This window comes from Dunckerocampus dactyliophorus, chromosome 9 (genome assembly GCF_027744805.1).
Source record: "Dunckerocampus dactyliophorus isolate RoL2022-P2 chromosome 9, RoL_Ddac_1.1, whole genome shotgun sequence".
NCBI classification, from domain to species: domain Eukaryota; kingdom Metazoa; phylum Chordata; class Actinopteri; order Syngnathiformes; family Syngnathidae; genus Dunckerocampus; species Dunckerocampus dactyliophorus.
Genome location: NC_072827.1, coordinates 10344652 through 10366372, shown reverse-complemented (window position 1 = coordinate 10366372; position 21721 = coordinate 10344652). Strand labels below are relative to the sequence as shown.

General features: G+C 40.3%; 1 protein-coding gene across 7 annotated transcripts; it reads right to left on the bottom strand.

The window, feature by feature from the left end:
- Positions 1-734: 734 nt before the first annotated feature.
- slc12a8 (solute carrier family 12 member 8) lies at positions 735-21655 on the bottom strand. Of its 7 annotated transcripts, none has more exons than XM_054788251.1 (15): positions 21342-21654; positions 20146-20271; positions 19642-19788; positions 18529-18720; positions 18233-18464; positions 13656-13769; positions 13484-13571; positions 11148-11235; positions 9973-10119; positions 4467-4544; positions 3977-4373; positions 3488-3585; positions 3289-3406; positions 1111-1171; positions 735-916 (listed from the first exon to the last, which is right to left on the bottom strand). In XM_054788251.1, exons 2-15 carry the CDS (start codon positions 20263-20265, stop codon positions 748-750), a joined length of 2049 nt encoding a protein of 682 aa, XP_054644226.1. In that variant the 5' UTR covers positions 20266-20271; positions 21342-21654; the 3' UTR covers positions 735-747. The 7 variants fall into 7 exon arrangements, with proteins under 7 accessions (XP_054644226.1, XP_054644227.1, XP_054644225.1 ...); XM_054788252.1 differs by having other exon boundaries at positions 3977-4367; XM_054788250.1 differs by having other exon boundaries at positions 735-913; positions 3977-4544.
- Positions 21656-21721: the final 66 nt, after the last annotated feature.

The window sequence follows — 21721 nt, the reverse complement described above, 5'->3', positions numbered from 1 at the left end:
AGAGACCAGAGTAGGGAAGGAGAAAAAGGACCTGTACAGACTGGCAAGGCACTGACAAGGCAAAGAGATCGTGACGGGAAGGATGTGCCGCAGGTTAGGGTAATCATAAATATGGTCAGGAGACAGATGGGAGTGATGATGGGCAGGATTAAAAATGAGCAGAGCGTCAGAGAGGCCAGACTGAGAGGGTTTGGCCATGTGAGGAGGAATTGTGATACTTGGAGAAGGATGCTGGATATGGGGTTGAAGACCAAAGCAGCAGCAATGCCATTACACCACCAGGGACTGACAAGAAAGTGGGTGAATTCTGCCATTTTAACCTCTTATTCTGCTGAGTGGTGTCAATCCCTGTGACATGTATTTCTCAGCTGTCCTCTCCTAGATTCTGAACAGAAAACACACTGACAAATATCACCAACAACAAATCCATACAATACCAACATGGGTTGTGATAGAATTGAAAATCATAATACCTCTGCATCTAATTGACTTACTGTCTTCAAATATAGGGAAGGGGCCATATTTCCATGGTATCTGGGAACTCGTATATGAAATGAATGAGCAATGAACTGTACACATGTAGTTGAACCAAATTCTTATATTTCAAACACACTGTCATAAATGACAGTTACCATATTGGATTATGTGCTTGTCTTCTCAAAATGAAAGATATTAACTTTGAGTCCACTTTGTGCAATGCAAAAAAAAAAAAGTAGTTTTCCTCCACAGGCAGTGATGATGTTTCAGTCACTCATGTGGCGGTTGCACCATCTCCCCCGTCCTGATGAATGAGGACTGGTGGCAGCGGCGGCGAGACGCAAAGTCAGCATTTTCCTCTGTCAGCTGCTTGGTTTTAAGACCGACCCCTGACAGAGGCGGTGTCACTACCATCTCATCTCTGGGAGACGCCCTTCTTCTGGTAGAGACAGGAATCTGGTGTCATTAAAGTTGTCTGACCAGTTATCTTAATGTGAAGATGAATTCAAGGATGCATGTATTCATGTGAAATGAAGTCTCCATCCTTTTAAATAGCAGAATGACAATTAAAACAAATGTTCCAAATTGAAAATCATAAATCTAGCCATAGTATGACTGAAAAAAAAATAATACCTGCACATGCTGTTTAATGTTGATTTGAGCCACGTGAGAAAACTGAATCGAGCTGCAACACCTGAAAATCGAATACAGTCAAAAATTAATCTGATTTTGTAAAACTTAAAACTGCTACTGATCCCAGACGTAGCTTAGAGTAGGGGTCCTCGATTACTATTGTCCAAGGACCACATTTTTTCTCAGCAGATACCGTGAGGGCCAGACGGTATCATAAACGGTAAATGGACTTCCACTTGTATTTTCTACCATCATGGTACTCAAAGCGCTTTGACACTATTATTTGGCACTGCCTTATTTACCTCCTGCTCACGCAGCATCAGGAGCTATCGGTGGTTCAGTATCTTGCTGTACTGTAGGACGGAGGACTGAACCAGCAAACCAGCCAATGAAGTCCAAATTTTTAAATCCAGAGCCACCTCACCCGTCAAAGTGCATCAAAGTTGTGATGTTTTATATGAAAAGTGCCTCTGCAGGTTGTATTACTTGAAAGTATTGCAAAGTACTGTATTTTTGATAAATGTATATTTTGTAGGCCAGTCAATGTATGTTAAAAGTTGTTTCCCCCCCCCTTTTTTAAAGTGTTGGTCACGACATATTTGTTTAAATAAAAGTCAAGTTCTTCTAACATTGGGATGCCTATGCGTCGCCGTTGCCCCTTGCAGTGCAGAGGAAGTACTGCATGAATAAGCACCTCAAGTTCGACTGAATGCTTTACATTAATTGGGTCATGTTTGGTAGGCCAGATGTGGCCTATTGCGAACACCTGTCGTGGAGGCTCCATTTCAAGGGATGGTCATCATCAGCTCAACCACCTGTGGCATAAACACTTACAGTGGGTGCGAGCAGAAATGTGTGCAATTTTTGTGTTGCCAAAGCACGCTTAGATGTGATGTGAGACTCCAAAAGGTCGTAGCCTCCATTCTTGGAATCTTTAACAGCTGCCAGACTGAGTCGAACTCCGAGCACAGTGTCTGAGTATAATATCAGGTTATATTACAGCAGGAATATGGTCACCAAATCGGAATGTGTCCGATCCTGACATTGGAGATGGGATGAGCTCAATGAAAAAGGCATAAACTAAAAGCAGGCCACACAGGACATTGCATGCACCCTATATGAATGCAAAAAATGACAACACTGCGGTGTTCATCTTTTTTCCCCTCAAAGGCAAGAATGTCTCGGAGTTTTGACTACAATGAAACAATGGTTAGGGCAGGGGTGTCCAAGTACAGGCCCGGCGGTAATTTACGGCGCGCAGCTTTTTTTTTTTTCCCAGTAGAAAAATCTGCAATAATATTACAAGAATAAAGTCAAAATATTATGAGAAAAACGTTGTAATCTAACAAAAAAAAATTGTAATTTTACAAAAATAACGTAATGAGAAAAAATTTCATTTTAGTACCATTAATTTGAAATATTAACCAAAAACGAAAAACTAGTTTTTAAAAGTCGAAATATGAGAAAAAACAAAACAAAATAAAGTGGTAATATAAATATTATGGGTATAAAGTTATAATTCCGAAAACAAAATTTACATAATAGTTGAAAAAAAAATCAGAAATGGAATAAAACAGGTGTAATTTCACCAAAATAAAGTCAAAATATTAAGATAAAAATTCATATTCTAACAAGAAAATAGTCGCAATTTTACAAGAAAAAACTTGTAATATGAGGAAAAAAATGCCATTTTAATAACAGAGTTGAAATATTAAAGAAAAAAAACTGTTGTTTTTTTATTTATTGTAAAATTAGGAAAAACAAAAAACAAAATCAAGTAATTTTTGGGAAATTAGGTTGAGGAAAAATATCTATGAGAATAAAGTAAAAATAGTACAGTACAAGAATAAAGTCATAATATTCCAAAAAGAAAATTTATGAAGACTAAGAAGAAAGAAATATTTGGACAATTTTTTAAACAATAGCAAAAATGGGGAGAAACACAGAAAAAACGCAAGTTCACATTTAATAATACGCTTTTTCACCTATATCACAAAACTGAGATGCAGTTTTTCCTTGAAATATATACAATGTCTTAGCATGTCTACATGTGTTTCATGACAAAATATCAAAGTGGCCCTTGCACCCTTTCATTTTCCGCTGTGGCCCGCACCGGAAAAAGTTTGGACACCCCTGGCTTTGGGTCTAAGTGAACACGTAGTGTAGTGGGGAAGTCACCTCGGTGCAATCCGGGACTTGTTTTGCCGATGTAGAAGAAGAGAAGCAGGGCAACAACTAGGTTTGCAAGTGCATACACCCACTGAATAACAAACATGATCAGTAAGGAGCTCAGCGCCTGAAAGAAACAAAATGGAAACTGTCATTACTACCCTTTCAAATCCATGAAGACACAAAATGAACACAAAAGGTAACTTACACCTGTAAGGGCAACCCAGTGGTTGCTAAATTTTGCATAGAACAACTCAGATTGGGGCTGGATTTTAAAATTCTGCTGCTCTGCTTTACTTTCCGGGGCTGCAAGGTTGAAAAGAAGGCTAAAGTTAAAGTTTGCACCTTAGGATGTCTGATACAGTGGAGGTGCTTAATTCAAACGCTACGGTTGTACAATTCTACCAAATGCACTACACTGCTAAAAGGAGATCTGAGAGGAGAAGAGGTGGTTACCATAATATTTTAAGAATGTAGAAAGGCCTGCAAGTGATCCTGTATCCTCTAGCTCAGCACCTTCTTTACACTCCTTTACACACCACTAACTCGACTTAGATCACAGTCTACGACTGGAACTCGTTTGTGACTCGAGGACTACTAGGATTTCCTATTGGAAAGTTGGTTTCAAAATTCGATCATATCTAAGGTGATCAAAGTCCTACTGATCAGCTGTTTAACCATCTATTGTTTGAGGCACCTGTGCTGTGAGGCCCAGAAGATGGATCTTGTTCAACATGAGTAGTATCATTTCGTTCCACTTCAGCTGCTCCCTGAGAATTTGCTTGCTCATCTCCAAAAAGATTGCTGTTGAGGTCCAAGGCAAAGCTGTCCAACAACTTATGCTTGGCCGTCACCTCTCTGCCTCTGCTGTTCTGTCCTCGCAGACGTGAGGTCTTCGCAGGTCCAGCGTCTCCGCTGGAAACAAAGATCTGATCCATGTCCTGAGTGAACTCCATCAAGGTACCTTTCCTCTGTGGACTTTCTCCTCCGCTGCCATAGTCAGGAGTGGCGGTTTCTATCAGAGGCCTGGAGCTCTGTCTGCTGGACCTCTGTTGGCAGCGTCTGGCCAGGTTGCTTATGTCTTCCTTCTGCAGCTGGAAACTCATAGTCATGGAGAAGAAGGAATAGTCTACGAAACTGTAGGTGAGCAGGAAATTGATGGTGACGATGGGTGCCAGAATGTTGACCTGGCCGATGAAAATGAAGGCCATGCTCAGGAGGCTGGTTAGAAAGATAGCTGCCACCGGAGTCTTGTTTGGGCCTCGCTGTCAGACAGATCCATAGAGTAGTTAGTGAAAACACGCCACGATCTGGAAACATTACACTACACTGAAATCTACTTGCAAAAGTGATAAAAAGTGGTTTAGTGATTATGGTGGTTTTTGTTTTAGGATAATTAAAATGATTAAAAAAAACATTTAAAAACTAGATCAAATTGTATGTAAATGTATATTAATTTTGGAAATTTGGTCCATTATTTTATTAAAAAGAGAATATAGTTACAAATCCCCCAGTTTTTGCATGTTTATTTTGTTCGATGGTCCTTCAACGCACCATTGTGCGTGTGCTAACGTTCTCCCACGCTGCACAGATACTGTATTTTTTCTGTTGTTTCCGAGCCAGTCCGTGGTTCCAAAAAGGTTGGGAACCACTGGGAAAGGGGACAACTTGGCAATATTATGGAGAAGATCATGATTTGGGTCACCATTTCTCACAGCAGGGCTCCAGACTAACTTTTTTTTTTTCACTAGAAGCACATTGGCCCCTAACTTCAAATTTTAAGAGCGCAAGCAGAAAATTTAGGGGTGCACACCAAAACCGACTTGTAAAGTAAATATTCACATTTCCTCTCAATTTCACTGTATTCCTGATAAATACTCAAACAAATGACTGTCTTCTTTGTCCACCCCGTTTCTGTCCTTAGCTTATGGAAGGCCTCATTGGTGGCATCATAATGCTTTACATTGTAACTCCAATACTGCCATCTTTCCTTCTTCTTTGGTGTTTTGTCTCCTTTCTTCCTCTTTAGGAGTTAATGTGGGTTGGCAAATAGCTTATGTGCATGTTACTGTCAACATTAAATGTGTGAAACAAATGTATTATTTGTCACAAAATTAAATAAAACCTGAATTTAATTTGATGCCTGCTTTAGAGTAATAGTAATACATGGTAAGTTAATCGTTTAATAATTATAAAAAGTCCTGCTTAATATAAGAGAGTATAAATTGAGTGTGCAGGTGTATAATAGCGCACGTGTGTCCAACTTCCAGCACTATTAAAGCTACTTTGACAAAAAGAAAGTAGAGGTGAGCTATTTGTGTTTTATGTGACTGCCAACACTTCAATTGTACTTTATTTACAAAGCACATCTTCACTCAGTGTGCTCACTGTCTGCTATTTTGTGGTCATTTGTCATTAGATACAGGCATCATGTCTGAATTGAAATGACTTACAATACCAAGAGTTGAAGCAAATATTCTTTGATTCTTTTTTTATAGCAGGATACCCTACGTGTTTATGTTGAAAAACTTAGACACGCAACTAGTGTTTTGAAGGCAAGACATAATAATTGTGATTGTGACAAGACAGCACGGTTGTTAAATGACATTTGAAGTAAGTTAGCACGTACCCCGTGAACAATGACAGCCATCGTAGCTTCCCGGTGGGACAAAAACAAGCTCTGAACGAACCGCGTTGCTTGTTTGTTTTAAACACAAAATGTCACTGTGGTAAAAAAAAAAAAAAAACAACCCAAAACAAAACAAAAAAAGTCACATTTGGAGTTTGTGGACCACATACTAGGTGGATAACTATAGCTAGCTATACATACTGTTGTACATATTCTATACAGTGTTGCATTCTTGATTCCCACAAGAAATGTTCAGAGGCAGTTTTAGCCTATTTACACTGTATTCCAACTTATTATGCAAATAGGATTTTAGTATCACAAACATTAAACATTTATTTTTTGTTTTTCCAATTAAATTCATGGATGGCATTGTGTCTTGGGACTCTCTGGATTACAGATATAAATCTCGGACAACTGTCATAATTAATTACTTTGCCAGGTGAGCCCATTTAACAGAAAACCACTTTAAAAAAATTATGTTCCACATTATTAAGCATGCCACAGATTTCAAGCAATATGGGAAAGAAAAAAGATCTCTCTCCTGTCAAACAAAGCGTCAAATATTGCAATGCTTTTGACAAGGCATGAAAACATTCAAAAATTCACAAAAACCTTTGTACGGTGAAGAAATGAGTGGCTGATTCAAACGACAGCCGGGATTGTGCTGATAAAGGCATAATAAGAAAGGTTTCTGCGAGACAAATTTATCGACTCAAGAGGGCACCTGCTAAGAAGCCATGACAAAGCAGCAAACAGATATTTGAAGCTGCTGGTGCCTCTGAAGTCCCATGAACCTCAAGGTGCAGGATCCTCCAGAGGCTCCAGGAACGGCTGCAGTGGGCCAACAAATACACACGTGGACAAAATTGTTGGTACCCTTTGTTCAAAGAAAGAAAAATTCACAATGGTCACAGAAATAACTTGAATCTGAATAAAGACATTGCTTTTCAACCATGCTTCAACAGAATTATTGAAAAAAAATAAAACTCATGAAACAGGCCTGGACAAAAATGATGGTACCCCATAACTTAATATTCTGTTGCACAACCTTTTGAGGCAATCGCTGCAATCAAACGATTCCTGTAACTGTCAATGAGACTTTTGCACCTCTCAGTAGGTATTTTGGTCCACTCCTCATGAGCAAACTCCTCCAGTTGTCTCAGTTTTGAAGGGTGTCTTTTCCAGACGGCATGCTTCAGCTACTTCCAAAGATGCTCAATAGGATTAAGGTCAGGGCTCATAGAAGGCCACTTTAGAATACTCCAGTGTTGTCCTCTGAGCCATTCTTGGGTGGTTTTAGCTGTGTTTTGGGTCATTGTCCTGTTGCAAGACCCATGACCCGCGACTGAGACCAAGCTTTCTGACACTGGCCAGCACATTTCTCTCTAGAATCCCTTGATAGTCTTGAGATTTCATTGTACCCTGCACAGATTCAAGACACCCTGTGCCAGATGCTGCAAAACTACCCCAGAACATAGCAGAGCATCCTCCATGTTTCACGGTAAGGACAGTGTTCTTTTCTTGATCTGCTTCATTTTTTTTCGTCTGTGAACATAGAGCTTATGTGCCTTGCCAAAAAGTTCAATTTTTTCTCATCTGTCCATAGGACATTCTCCCAGAAGCTGTGTGGCTTGTCAACATGTACAGTAGTCTGGCAAAGTCCAGTCTGGCTTGTTTATGACTTGTTTTCAACAGTGGTGTCCTCCTTGGTCTTCTCCCATTAAGTCCACTGTGGTTCAAACGACGACGGATGGTGCGATCTGACACTGATGTTCCTTGAGCTTGAAGTTCACTTTTAATCTCTTTAGAATTTTTTCTGGGCTCTTTTGTTACCATTTGTATTATCCGTCTCTTTGATTTGTCATCAATTTTCCTCCTGCGGCCACATCCAGGGAGGTTGGCTACAGTCCAATGGATCTTAAACTTCTGAAAAATATGTGCAACCGTTGTCACAGGAACATCAAGCTGCTTGGAGATGGTCTTATAGCCTTTAGCTTTAACATGTTTGTCGATAATTTTCTTTCTAATCTCCTGAGACAATTTTTTCTTTGCTTCCTCTGGTCCATGTTGAGTGTGGTACACACCATGTCACCCAACAGCACAGTGACTGACTGTAGTCCTATCCATAGGCCCACTGACTGATTACAAGGTTGTAGACACCTGTTAGTGGACACACTTTAATTAGCATGTCCCTTTGGTCACATTATTTTCAGTATTTTCTAGGGGTACCATCATTTTTGTCCAGGCCTGTTTCATGAGTTTATTTTTTTCAATAATTCTGTTGAAGAATGGTTGAAAAGCAACATCTGGCGTTCATTGGTTAAATTTCATAGAATTTTTATATATTATTACTTTTTTAGATTCAAGTTATTTCTGTGCCCATTGTGAGTTTTTCTTTCATTGAACAAAGGGTACCAACAATTTTGTCCACGTGTGTACATGAAGATTCATTTTCAAACAATTCTGTTTACTGATGAGGGCCGTGCAACCTTGGGTGGTCCGGATGGATGAAGTAGAGTATGGCCAGCATATCTCAACAAGGATGTAATGTCAGTAAAGAGGTGGCTGAGTCATGTTTTGGATCGGAATCCTTGGGAGAGAGCTGGTTGGCCCTTTATGGTCACTGAAGGTATGAAAATGACCACAGCAAGGTATGTAGAGTTTCTGACTGACCACGTTCTTCCATGGTACAGTATGAAAAACCGTACCTTCTGTAGCAAAATGACCTTTATGCAGGACAATGCACCATCTCATGATGCAAAGAATACCTGCCTGTCTGTCACTGACTGTTATGAGCATAAAAGGAGAGAAACTCATGGTTTGGACCCCTTTTTTCCCGACCCCAACCCAATTGAGGGCATCGTCATAAAAAATCTATGAGGGTGGGAGGCAGATTACAACAAAACAGCAGCTGTGGGAGGCTATTCTGACTTCTTGCAAAGAAATTCAAGCAGAAACACTCCAATGTAAGAATTGTGAAGGTTATATCAAAGAAGGGATGTTATGTTAACATGTAACTTGGCCTGTTAAAATGTTAGTCATTGAAATAGCTTTTGCTTTCCGTAAATATGACCTCCTTATGCTGCAAATTCAACAAATGGCCTTTTTCAGTTAACAGCCAGTGAAATGCTTTGCTTTCTTGTCATTTGCATAATAATTTGGAACACAGTGCATAGAGGAGGGGGTCACTAGACAGAACACTAGCTAAAATCACAGCGCAAACACAAAAATGGCATGTAACACACACAGGACAACTACTACTACGGGGAATAATATAACAAATTCACATCAAATGCTTGATGTAGCTGACTCTAACCCCCCACCCACAAAGTCAAATTAAAGGCTGACGAGTGTGCAGTTGTTTTGGGAGGAACGGGTGAAGGAGCGCAACAACAATGACTTTGTTTGCTACATGCGTGGATTGGTTTGAGGAGATGGCTTCCGAGGTCCTAACAGCCTACAACAACGGTTACATGAGTTCCACTGTGTGCCTGGCAGAGCTCCAGAGCACACAGCGGAGCAGAGTCCAGCCAGTCGCCCTTCCTGCGTTTGTTCTGAGCCTTTGATTTGGGCCAAGATGTCTCGGGCCTCATTCCAGCCCACTGAGAGGGGTCAGACACTGCTGCCAGTCTGAGGAAAACTGGGGGTGGATGGGGTCAGGATGTCAACAAGACTGTGTGTGCGGCGAGTGTGTCGTAACTCTTTGCTGTAGCGCAGGCCGTCCCCTCACTTTGAGTCCTTGCTCTATAATTAGTGACTTTTTCCTGTGGAGTCCACCCATCACTCCTCCCATACATTCAGAGTTAACACACTTATTGTGTCAGACTACTGTAGATAATCACTGACTCGTGCAAATATAACCTACAGATTTATATTCGGTGGAAATATGAATGCACTTTGGCAAATTGCTACAATGGCAACTGCTCAGTGATGATTAAGGCATTACAATTTATAGGAGGACACTGTGCTGTATTGTATCAAACTAGCAATCAAAATTGAAGCAATATGTTAAAGATTTTGCTTAAAATAGCTGCAGGTATGGCACCACAATTAATGCAACCCACCCCTCTTCCCAGAAAGGCCAGTGCAGGGACGACCTTCTCTTGGGCAATGCACTGCAGGATCCGGGGTGCTCCATACAGGCCGCCCATGCAGGAAGCCAAGGAGGAGATGTAGAGGCCCAGCAGAAACAGGAAACCCACCAAGGAGACCTGAAGGAAGAGGGAAAACAAACAGAGGCTGGAAGAGGATGGGGTGGAGTGCGAGCTACACCCTGTTCAGTTCCGCTGCAGTCGCTCCTTATAAAAACAGCGTGAGCTAAACCCCTGATGAACAAGTCAAGGCTAATGAGGATAATTTAGTCACCACTGTGGCATGTATTATGTAACATAGGATTGTGGTATTAATACACTGATTGCACACATGTATACCATGTCTGTCTGCATTCATTTAAACATCTGTATCCCAGTTGGAAGTATTACATAATATATTCAAGTTTGATGCGTAAAAAAATGCATAAAATAATCCTAAGCATGGGGAAAGAAGCAAGAAGCATTTCATCTTCAAGAAAAAAAAAAGCAAAGCAATGACGAAAATGAGGCAACTAAATCAGAACTAGTGAATATTGTAGCAAAAATTAAGTTGTAATTTCATGCTTAATATTGAGTAAAATGATACATTCATGGGACAAATACAGTGTAGAAAAACACAACACTTCTTTTTCCGGCAATCTTTCATGCTGAACTCAAAGATCTAAAACATTTACTATGTACACAAAAAGGTATATTTCTCGCAAATATTTTCACAGATCTGTGTTAGTGAGCCCTCCCAATACAGTAAAACTGCACAATTTGGAGTGACCTTTTATTGCAGCCAGGCTAAGGCACACGTGCAATAATCATGCTGTCAAACCAGCACCTTGATATGCCACACCTGTGAATTGAATGGATGGTCTCGGCAAAGACGTGCTCACCAACACACATTTAGACAGACTTGTGAACAATATTGCAGAGAAATATGCTTTTTGTGTACAAACAAAACGTTTCACATCTTTGAGGTCAGCTCATGAAAGATGGGAGACAAACAAAGGTGTGGCCTTGTTTTATTGTGTTTTTTTCTAAGTTGTCTAATAACATTTTCGAATGTGCTTTATGTTTTGAAAAACAAAACCACAATATACCCACGATAACGTTGCTGTTTTAAGGCTCAACAGAACCTTTCACGTAAAAAAAAGTGTTACCTTTTCTGCGATCAAGAAGTCATAGCGCAGTGCTTCTCTGGTGCAGATGGCCCCGAGGAGGAAGACAAAGACCAGATACAGGAACCACCTGCGGGTCACCAACAGTACACCATTCTGATTTTACAACTGCTCTTTTTGTTTTTTCTTTTTTACTATTAGAGCACTCCAATGACACGTGGGTCTTCAAAAAAAGACAGTGGAGGTTGTGATATTACCATATGAGAACATGTGTCCTTCTGTCATTTTGGAGAAAAAAAAAGATCATTACGATTGGGGTGTCCCGAGCCGATGTTGATATCGAACATCGGTTTGATATCCGCAAAAAAAAACCCTGAGTACCAGATTATACTGGCCTGGATCTAAAATCTCCGATATCAGTACTCCGATACAGGCAGTCCATTCCAGCCTCTGGAGAGGAGGAGCATAAAGGAGCAGGACTGATGTCAGCCGTATGTGAACCCCACTCGCCAACGTCCGAAAAAGACGTTGTAGCAGAGTGCAAACCCCGCCATGCACAAGTCTCCCGTGGTGTCACAGGTAAGTTCAACATGACCAACCCCATCGCGCTTCCAAAGCATCCTCCCTAGTAATATCACTTGATCAAGCTTTTCTAACATTTCACAAAATAAATAAAAAATAAAAAAGAATAAATAAAAATAAAATAAATAAAAAAATAAAAGAATGTGTGATTCATGATGATTGATAAGGCCATATTGGTATCGGATGTGGAAAAAGACATTCAAGACACTCCTACATTCTTTTAAATGAATAAAGGGATGCAATTGTTGGTACTCTTCTGTAAAAGAAAGAAAAATAATGGTCAATGGTCACTGAAATAACTCAAAAATGACTAAAGTAATTACTAAAAAAAATAATGCAGTTTGCCAAAATGCATATTGACAAGTTGCAAAGCTTGTGGGAGACAAATCTGGAGCTTCTTGGCATCAGCTCCATGTTCACAAATGCAAAAATTAAGCACAAAAAGAAAATAAAAGCACACCCCTTGAGGAAAAAAAAAAGGAGGATATTATATTCTAAGTCAGGGGTGTACTTTCCAGCGAGGGCCACATAGTGAAAAATGAAAAGATGCAAGGGCCACACATGTGGGTATGCTAAGAAGTTACACATATTCCATCCATTCTTTTCCTATACCGCTTATCCTAATTAGGGTCGCGAGGTATGCTGGAGCCTATCCCAGCTGACTTCGGGCGAGAGGCGGGGTACACCCTGGACTGGTCGCCAGCCAATCGCAGGGCAAGTTACACATATTTCAAGAAAAAACTGCATCTCAGCTTTGTGAAAAGTGTATTATCAGTATAAACTTCACTCTTTGCTTTTTACTCATCTTTTCTTAAAATTTATTTATAAACGGTTCAACTTTCTTCTTAAATAATCTTCATAAATTTTCTCCTAATATTACTGTATGACTTTATTCCCATATTTTTACTTTTTCCCCAACCTAATTTTCCAAAAATTACAACTGTATTTTTCTCATGACAGTTTAATTAAAATTTATCTTTTACATTTCAACTGTATGCAACTAAAATTACATTCTTTTTTCCTCAAAATACCACAAGTTTATTCTCGTAAAATTGCAACTTTTTTTTCGTCATATACCTTTGACTTTACTCTTGTAAAATTAGAGCTGTTTTTACACTTGTTTTAATTTTCCAACTATTTCAATTTTCTTCTTGTAAAGTTTCTTTTCATAAGTATGACTTTATTCCCATAATAATATAACATTTTCCACAACCTAATTTTCCAATTTACGACCTTAAGATATTAGTTTTTCTCATAATGCTACAACTGTATTCTTGTAAAATTATGTCGTTTTCTGGTTGGATTAAAACTTTTTTCTCTCAATATTTTGTCTTTATTCTTGTAAGATTACTACAGATTTTTCTTTTCTTTTTTTTAATATTTTCTTTTGTTTTTTTGTTTTTAGTTTTCCTGTTAAATTACATTTTTAGAATGTGCTATGGGCCAATTAAAAAAACAAAAAACAGCTGCGGACCGCAAATGTTATGTTCAAACACCCGAAAGTTTTGTAAAGCACAGCCAGCTATGTAAGAAATTTCAAGTCTTATGGGACTAAACTTTGAAGTTTAAGAACAGAGGTCCGCCATGGTGTTTTTGTCAGCCCACACACAGTAGGGGGGCATGTTTTGACATATTTCTCCCCTTTTGTGTGCAGTGGTTCAGGAATAGAACAGCTTTTTTTTCAAGTTAATAGATTTTTAAGGATAAATAGTTAAAGATTTTCTCAGTTAATACAAAAAGAAAATCTTTGTCTCTCCACACCGTGTTTATATTTTACGTTTGTGTGTTTATCATACGAGGTGATGACAGCTGCCAGCGTTCCCACGGGGATGTTGTGCTCAGGACGCTGCAGGTCTGAGCTCATATTGAAGCCTGACATAACCCCTAAACACAAACAGAAATATCAACAACATAAAACATGCCGTGTTAATGTTAACGTTATACAAAATAATAAACGAGCTGACCCACCTGTCGCAGCAGGGAAGAAAACCCCAAATACAGTGAAGAAGTTTTCGTCCGGGCTGTAATCTGGTAGAGTGTTGTGGCTGAGCACACCAACAGAATAACCAATAAAACCGTGCTCTATAAAAGAGGAGGTAGCACAACAAAAAGACCAACATTATGGAATAGAACCTTGTGTCAGAACCTCTTTTTATTAAGATTCAAAGGGGTCAAAGCCGTGTTTAGAAACCCCACTGACATAGAGCGCAGACAAAACCCCCTCTACACTCACAATTAGCAACCACATAATGACATAAAAAAAATAAAAAAATTTTTACAGCATCAACAAAACACAGAATGTGATGCCTTTACTTTCAGACCGTTAAGCGCTTCGCTAAACAGCGCAGGAAGAGATTGTTCTGCATTGCTGGAGGCCTTTTATTGACTCTGAAGGGCTTCGCCAACACCGGACATTTCCCCCTTGGTTATCTTGCGATGGGAAAGAATGTGTTCTCTCAGATTAATGACATGTTTATCCAAAAGGAAGTCGCCACCCTTTTCAGAAGCTGTGCAGCTTCCAAGCTTGAAAAAAAAAAATGTTGTGAGCAAGAGGGAGACTGCACGAATGTGCTCGTTTTTCTTTTGTTTCAAAAGGCAAACACAAAACAGCTGGATATAGAGTACATGTAACCCAGCACAGAAATGTAAGGCAAACATGAAAAGGGACTAGAAGACCTAAGTCTACTACAACGTGTCACCCCAAGACACCACCTTCTATGCAAACAATCAGTATCTACCAAATCTAACACAGCCATTGTACACCAACACTCCACCCTCATTACAAACGTCAACATTTAATCAAAACAGGCATGTCTCTTCCTTTCTGCTTCAGCTGAATGTTTTTGGAAGACAATATCACGCGGGTCCTCTAAAGTACATTCCAACCGCTGACATAAAAAAAGATATTCTCACCATGCTCGTACAGTGCTAATGACCTCATTTGTTTGGTGAAAAGGTGTGTTGAGCCCCCCTCCCCCTTGTGCACATGACAATAAACGATCAAACTGCCAGGAAGGTCACTGAGTTGTAAGGTGGACATTCCAGCAGTTCAGATTCTTATGCAGCAGCAACATTTTGAAATCAACAAAACACATTCTTTAATTGTTTTATCTGCCTGATATGATTTATTCCAAAAGCATCTATTAAAAGGGGCTGTGTCCAACGGGTGCCTGTATTGTGGCTGGAGTGGCCCATGGTAGGGGTGGGGTTATGGTATGGTCAGGCGTATGTTATGGACACAGTGAACACAGGTGCATTTTAGCTCATGTCATTTTGAATGCATGCACACAAAACAGCCAGCATACTCAACGGACATGTCACCCATTGAGCATGTTTGGCCTGCTCTGGGTCGACGTATACCGTATTTGAGGGAAATAGCAGACACAGAGTAATTCCTTGTTTATTGCGGTCAATTGGTTCCAGACCCGACCGCAATGAGTGAATTTCCCCAAAGTAGGATTCCTTATTTATAAATGGAATATTTTCATAGTTTGGAAACCTATTTACAATCTTCTAAATACTTTAACATTATTAGAGGTCTCTAGACATGAAATAACACCCCTGTAGTCACCTTTTCACTCATATTACCCAATAAAGTAGACATAATAAGAGAAAATAAGACATATTAGACATAAATACGACATAATATAGATTCACACATCAGCGTTGGAAGAGTTCGTTGATATTCTTTTTTTTTTTTTTTACTTCCTGTTCTGGATATAATTTCCTGTGGCTATTGTCTAATCACTGTAACATTACTGACACCTCGTAAGAAGTCTTTGAATGCATCTTTTGAATGCCTTATATTTGTATTTTACTTTATTTAGCCATTTTTATGCAAAAAAATGCTCAATTTAGGCAAAAAAAAGTAACATTTACTTAAATATGCATTTTTTTTTTTTACAAACAGGCCATAATCAACCAATAAACCGCATGATTTATTAATATATTTTTTAAAAACTGTGTTGGACTGAAGCCGTAAAAGCAAAGCACAAAGTGGCGAGGGACAACTCCGCTGAACAATTTTCTGCTTCCCTTGGAGTGGCCTTTTGTTGTGGCCAACCTAAGACACACCTGTGCAATAATCAGTCTGTCCAATCAGCATCTTGGATGTATCACACCTGTGAGGTGGATGAAGTATGAATGCTCACTAACTCAGATTTCAACAGATTTCTGAACAATATTTGAGAGCGATGGGCCTTTTGTGTACATGGAAAACATTTGGGCTCATAAAAAAATTGAAGCAAAAACACGTTTTTATTTTTGTTGAGTGTATTTTGATAATAAGGTGATTGTACGCAGAATATTGGTGCCAGCAACTCATACAGTGGTTTGTACTTTCATACTCGCAATCACACTTATGGACAATTTAGAGTCAGGATGTGGAAGGAAGTCGGAGTAACTCCACACAGAGATGTTCTGATGCACTTGAACCCACATCTGCGGATTGAGAGGCTGACATGACATGGTAACCACTACTTAAGTGACCGCCGCACATTACCTGGGACATTACTTTCTGTCTATCCTTGTCTATCCTTTAAGTCCACTTAAAAGGTGCACAGCAGTCTGACGAATGACTGCGCTGTTCTTCAGGTAAAGAGATTATAAAGATAGTGTAAGGAAGGGTAAGTAACAACAGAATGGGGGCTCTTCTCAGAGTTCAGCATTCCTCTGATACACACTGGAATGCAGGTTACATGAACGTCTGAGGCCTCTCCCTCAGCCTGACCTCTTTGTCACCCGCATCACCAGGCTGTGAGGTTACAGAGGTGGGGCAGGTCCCGCTGAGATGACTGGCAGCTGCATATTAGTGAGGAGCACAGGGAGCTGTGTTGGTTTGGTTTGGCCTCTCATCGCAACTCCAGCTTTTTTCTTACTTTGTCATTTTGCAAAAATGTGGGTGAGTCTGGTTAACACCCTAAACCCCAAGCCTGAGGACCACATTACCGTATAGCTTTCTTCAGGGAAAAGTCCGATATGCAGTACATGGAAAGGCTAAGCTGTGTTTGTCTGCATCACAATGACAGTGTTGTGGTTGATGTGGTTGTGGCTTCATACACAATAACCTGGCTGCTGAACTAAAACAGTTAAAAAAAATACAAATGGGAAATCAGTTCTCTCCCGATCAGGCACGACCAAGTACTGATACATTCAAGCATTTCTTTGGTGGGATACTTACATTTCCACCAATCGTATACCACAGTTATGTAAACAAATGAAGATTTTGGGAGATAACCACTGATCTGTAATTAATCTCATCAATTAAGTAAACACTCATAAATACGCAGTGCGCTTGAACACCTCATCTGCCCCGGGACACACAGTACTTTACAGGAGGAAAAAATGATACAGAGTTGCTCATTGTTCTGTGTGCCTTCTATGAACATATAAACCACACACACGCGCACACAAATTATGATTAAAATAATTCCCTGTCTGAAATCTGTCTATAGCACATGTGTCAAACTCGTGCCCTGGAGGGCCGAGACGCTGCAGGTTTTCTCTCCAACCAGTTTCTTCAGCAGGTGATTTAATTGATGAGCTCCTTCCCTCAAACTGAAGGTGTTGATCATTAAAATCACCTGCTTTAGTGACTGGCTGGAAAGAAAACCTGCAGTGTCTCGGCCCTCCATGGCACGAGTTTGACACCCCTGGTCTATAGTGTCCCAACTCCAAAAGAACCACTATCCGTTCTTCACAGAGATTGAGTCACCAACACGTGGATGCTTTATTTGGGCACTCGATTCCGCAGAATGATATGCGGGAAAACGGAGTAGTCTGTTAGGCGCACTGTTTGGCAGTATAAAAACACAATAATTTTTGTCGAAAACCAAATCCTACAAAAACCGGGGTGTACAAAAATCCATTATGGTGGCAAATTGTGACCACAGAGGCTTTCTCCCTCTCCAGGATGTAGCTGTGTGTTCAGTGGATGCACTGCAGACTAATCTGGGCTGTCCCAGGGACCTGCTGGACACCTGCCAACCATGAGGTCACTGTAACACACAGCCCTTAACTGGAAAAACCTGGACATGCAATTATTTCATCTTTACTAGCAGGTAGTACTTTAGTGTTATGTCTGTAAATGTGATGAGCCGTGCAAACACGGTTTTATGATGTCGTTTGACACCTTGCTCTCCCTACTCAACAGGACGTGGATGATCAGTGAGAACAGGAAATTCCACTTCCTTCAGGCTGGTTCGAAAATACAAATCTAAAACTTAAAAAATAGAAATAAAGTGTTTTTAAAAGCCACACAATTTCAATAAAAACTTGATTTGACTTCATTAGAATACCAATTTATTTAAAATGTTAATAGTCCTGCAACAGGGGCTATATGAAGTGGTGACAAACAGTGACATCTGCTGGTCTGAATAGGTCTTACACATTAAATCAATAGATATTATATTGCAGTATTCGACCATATAAAAAAATAATGCCAAACAAACTTACAGGGTGAAAATTAAGCGTGCAATTATTTGCAGAGAAAGACACAAAAATACCAAGCAGCACATCATGGGGTACCTCCTGACTGTGGGCCTTACCAGGATCGAGGTGCGTGAAAGTGCCAATGACAAAATCCAGAGTGGAGACGGCGAGCACCACCAGCAACAGCAGTTGCAGTCGCACAATCCACTTGACACCTGCCAGGTTGATTCCGAGCAGGCCGAGCAAGACCGCAGCTGACATGCCTCGCACCGCCCACTGGCTCTGAAGACTGAGCAGCTCGGCCACCGACTCAGAGAAGCCCGTAATGTACATGGCGCCAGCCACACACTGTGGAGTGTGGCATGGATTTTACTAAAGTGTGAACAACGTCAATGCAAATCTGGTTACTCACCTGTCCAAATACATAGAGGAGGCCCACGGTCCCACCTACTCTGCCGCCCAAGACCATGGAGATCATGGAGTACACACCTCCACTTCCCACTCCGCAGCGCTCACACACCCCAATCCCGGACATTACGGTGACCAAAGCAAAAACAACCACCACGGAGACCAGGATCATCCCGAGCAGTACACCAGTGTTCCCCTACAAGATGGCAGAAGGCATAAAAGTTAACACTGCAACGTGAAGAGAATATGTGTATCCAAACATACATTAACACTTACTCAGTGTATTAGTGGGGAGAAAGAGACAAAAACCGAGTTGTTCACCGTTCTGTGTGCATTGTATGACCAAATAAAGCACCCAAACATATAAAGAAAATCTGACTTATACATGTTTTCAACCATCGCCATAAGGAAATAAACGAGTAACTAGTAATGTGCTGACCTTGTGTGTCACGTCATGCATGACTGCAGTTTTCTTCAATTTTAAGCCGCTTAAGAAACATATTTCTCCAGTAAACCCCAATTTTGATGTTCCACAGTAGTCGCAGTAGTCGAATAACACAGCATGTACTTCCCACAAGGGATGTAACGATTACCGGTATTCATGATTAACCATGGTAAAACTCCTGACGGTTAGTATTAGGGTTTCAAATTGAAATAAGTGTAAAACCGTGATTGACAAGCGTACTTCGATAAACTCACGGACCAGTTACACCGCCCATTTCTTGTAGAAGCAGCCGTTATTTACGTTGTGTGTGTCTCTCTCAGGGCACTAACTATGATGTAAACAAAAGGTCTTGCTCTCAAAAATGGCGGCCACGGCCCACAATGCATTTCGCGTGCCCTTTCGAGCCCTATAAGCGGGAAGCACTCAGAAGAGGCCGCGCATTGCAGTTTGCAATGTCGGCCTTGGCCAAGGAAAGTACATTGTGTGTGTTGTTTATTTGTGTGTGTGTGTGTGTTTTTTTAAATATAAAACGTTGTTAGACTTCAGTGTGTGTAACAGTACTTTTTAAACATTTTGAGCACATTCAACAATATCGCGATAATCATGATAACTGTGATCATTTTGGTCGCCATAATCGTGCTATGAAATTTTCCTCGTTACAGCCCTACTCACCACCAGGTAGCCTGTGCGCAGAAACAAGACAACCCCAAAAATGTTAATCATGCACGTGGTAAAGACACCATCCCAGGTGCCAAAGAGAACCGGCTCCCACACAAAAAGTTTGATCCTCCACCATGGCTGACTGGACTGCTGAAAGCCCTGCACAGACACATTAATGTTACAGCATCATCAGAGAGAACTAAGATTGGGAACAACGTAAAGAGATGTTTTTACAGTTACTGTCATAGAAAACGATGAATCATCATTACGACTGACGTCCAGCAGCTGGCTAATGTACAGTACATACAAAAGAACAGTGGCCACTGGCATGTATTTGCACACAGGGAGATGTCTGTCAATAGTACACTTGTAAGCCAGTGTTCCATTACAAGTAAAACATCCTGTATAATGCAACAGTGCAGGTTTGCATTGACTCCCAGGCTGTATTTAATTAAATGCTTTGAAGTACTACACACAGAAACATGCGCATATTCTTATTCCTAACGCAACTGTTACCTTTGCATCCTCATGAAACAGATCATGTTCATGTGGGTTTGTGTTGCTCCCACTCAGCACGTCTGCCCCATTTCCCTCATGATTACATGCATGCACTGTCCATCCGACTGAGAAAGCCATTGCAACCTACAAGTAGACACAGGTGAATACATACTCTTGTTTATTTATGTTCATTTACCAAAAACCGCTTGAGGAGAGAAGCTTCAGTGCGTGTGATGTTAATTCCGCAACAGGTGCAGGAGACGCCTGGATTGCTGAAGGCCTGGTAAACTATTAAAGTAAACTATAAAGGCGTTTGTTGTCAACTATATACTCACTAGTTTTCTCCATGCCGACTTGCATTGCACTTCTGGGTCTACATTCACACTTTTGTTTACGTTTAACCTTCGGAGAGGATATTTCTTACATTTTCCCAGTTGTCGGGAAAGCACCATCAACAGCTGGGATGAAATACTAGCCTGCACAACGTTAAATGGTGGCGAAATATGCGCGGAAGGGGTTACCACTACTACTATCATAAAAATGCACATTAAAAACACAATACTTTATTATAGAATAAAAGAGAAGAAACTGTTTGAGTTAACGGTTTTTGGTGGTAATGTCACATCTGCGTTTAGCCTTAATGACTCAAAATGGCAACTTCGTGACTATACAGCGTTGCCAAATGTACGATAATTGTCGTAGTTGTACTATCGTTTCACCCTGTTTACAATCACTAATTTTTAAAAAAGTACGCTTAGACCCCTTCAGTACATGATTATGAGCAAACACAAACTGCACTGCACTGCGCCTGATGTTGTGTATTGTCTCACTTGCCTCTTCACAGCCAGAAGGGGGTACTGTTCTGCCAGCGGCCGTTTTTTTTTTTTTACCCAAACAGTGCTTTTAGTTGATAAAAGATAAAACTGCATTGTAAATTATACCACTGTCGGTCTGTGGTAATGTTTTACTCTAGCAGATGGCCCTGACCAACGTTACATCGTGTAAGTAGGATAATGTACCTCAAAATACGATAATTTTCAGATAATGTTCTGTTCCCATCTGGCAAACAGTTAGGGTTCAACGCGGGAGTCTTTGGTTCAAAGTTGATCAACATGAAAAGGCTGTCTGGAAAGTAATAGGCGAGAGTGCTCGGAACAAGATAAAGTGTGATATTTGTTTAACAGTTACATTTTATGAGTGAGAAGAAAACTTACCTTTCATGGAGTACTATTAGTCCAAGCTTCCATCGTCCTGACGTGTAAATGAACGCTAAGCGATGAGCGACAAGGTGGCCAGCAAGCAAGCAAGCAGCCAGCTGGACTTAAAAGGTTGGTTGGTTAGTTTTGTTTACAGGGTGTTACTACTTTGCACAATGATCCTTTTGTTGGTTTTGGCAATAAATGGAGAGGGTAAGGTTTGCCAGTGATTACAGCTGAGAAACACGCATACGTCCAATGTGCTTATCAATTTTCCTTTCATTTCTGAACGTTTAGCGTCAAGGTAGAAGGAAAGAATTTCTGCAGGGTTTCAATGTACAGTGTCCCATTTACTTATCAAAGCCCACTTTTTAATGAACATTTCCAGGAACTGTTTT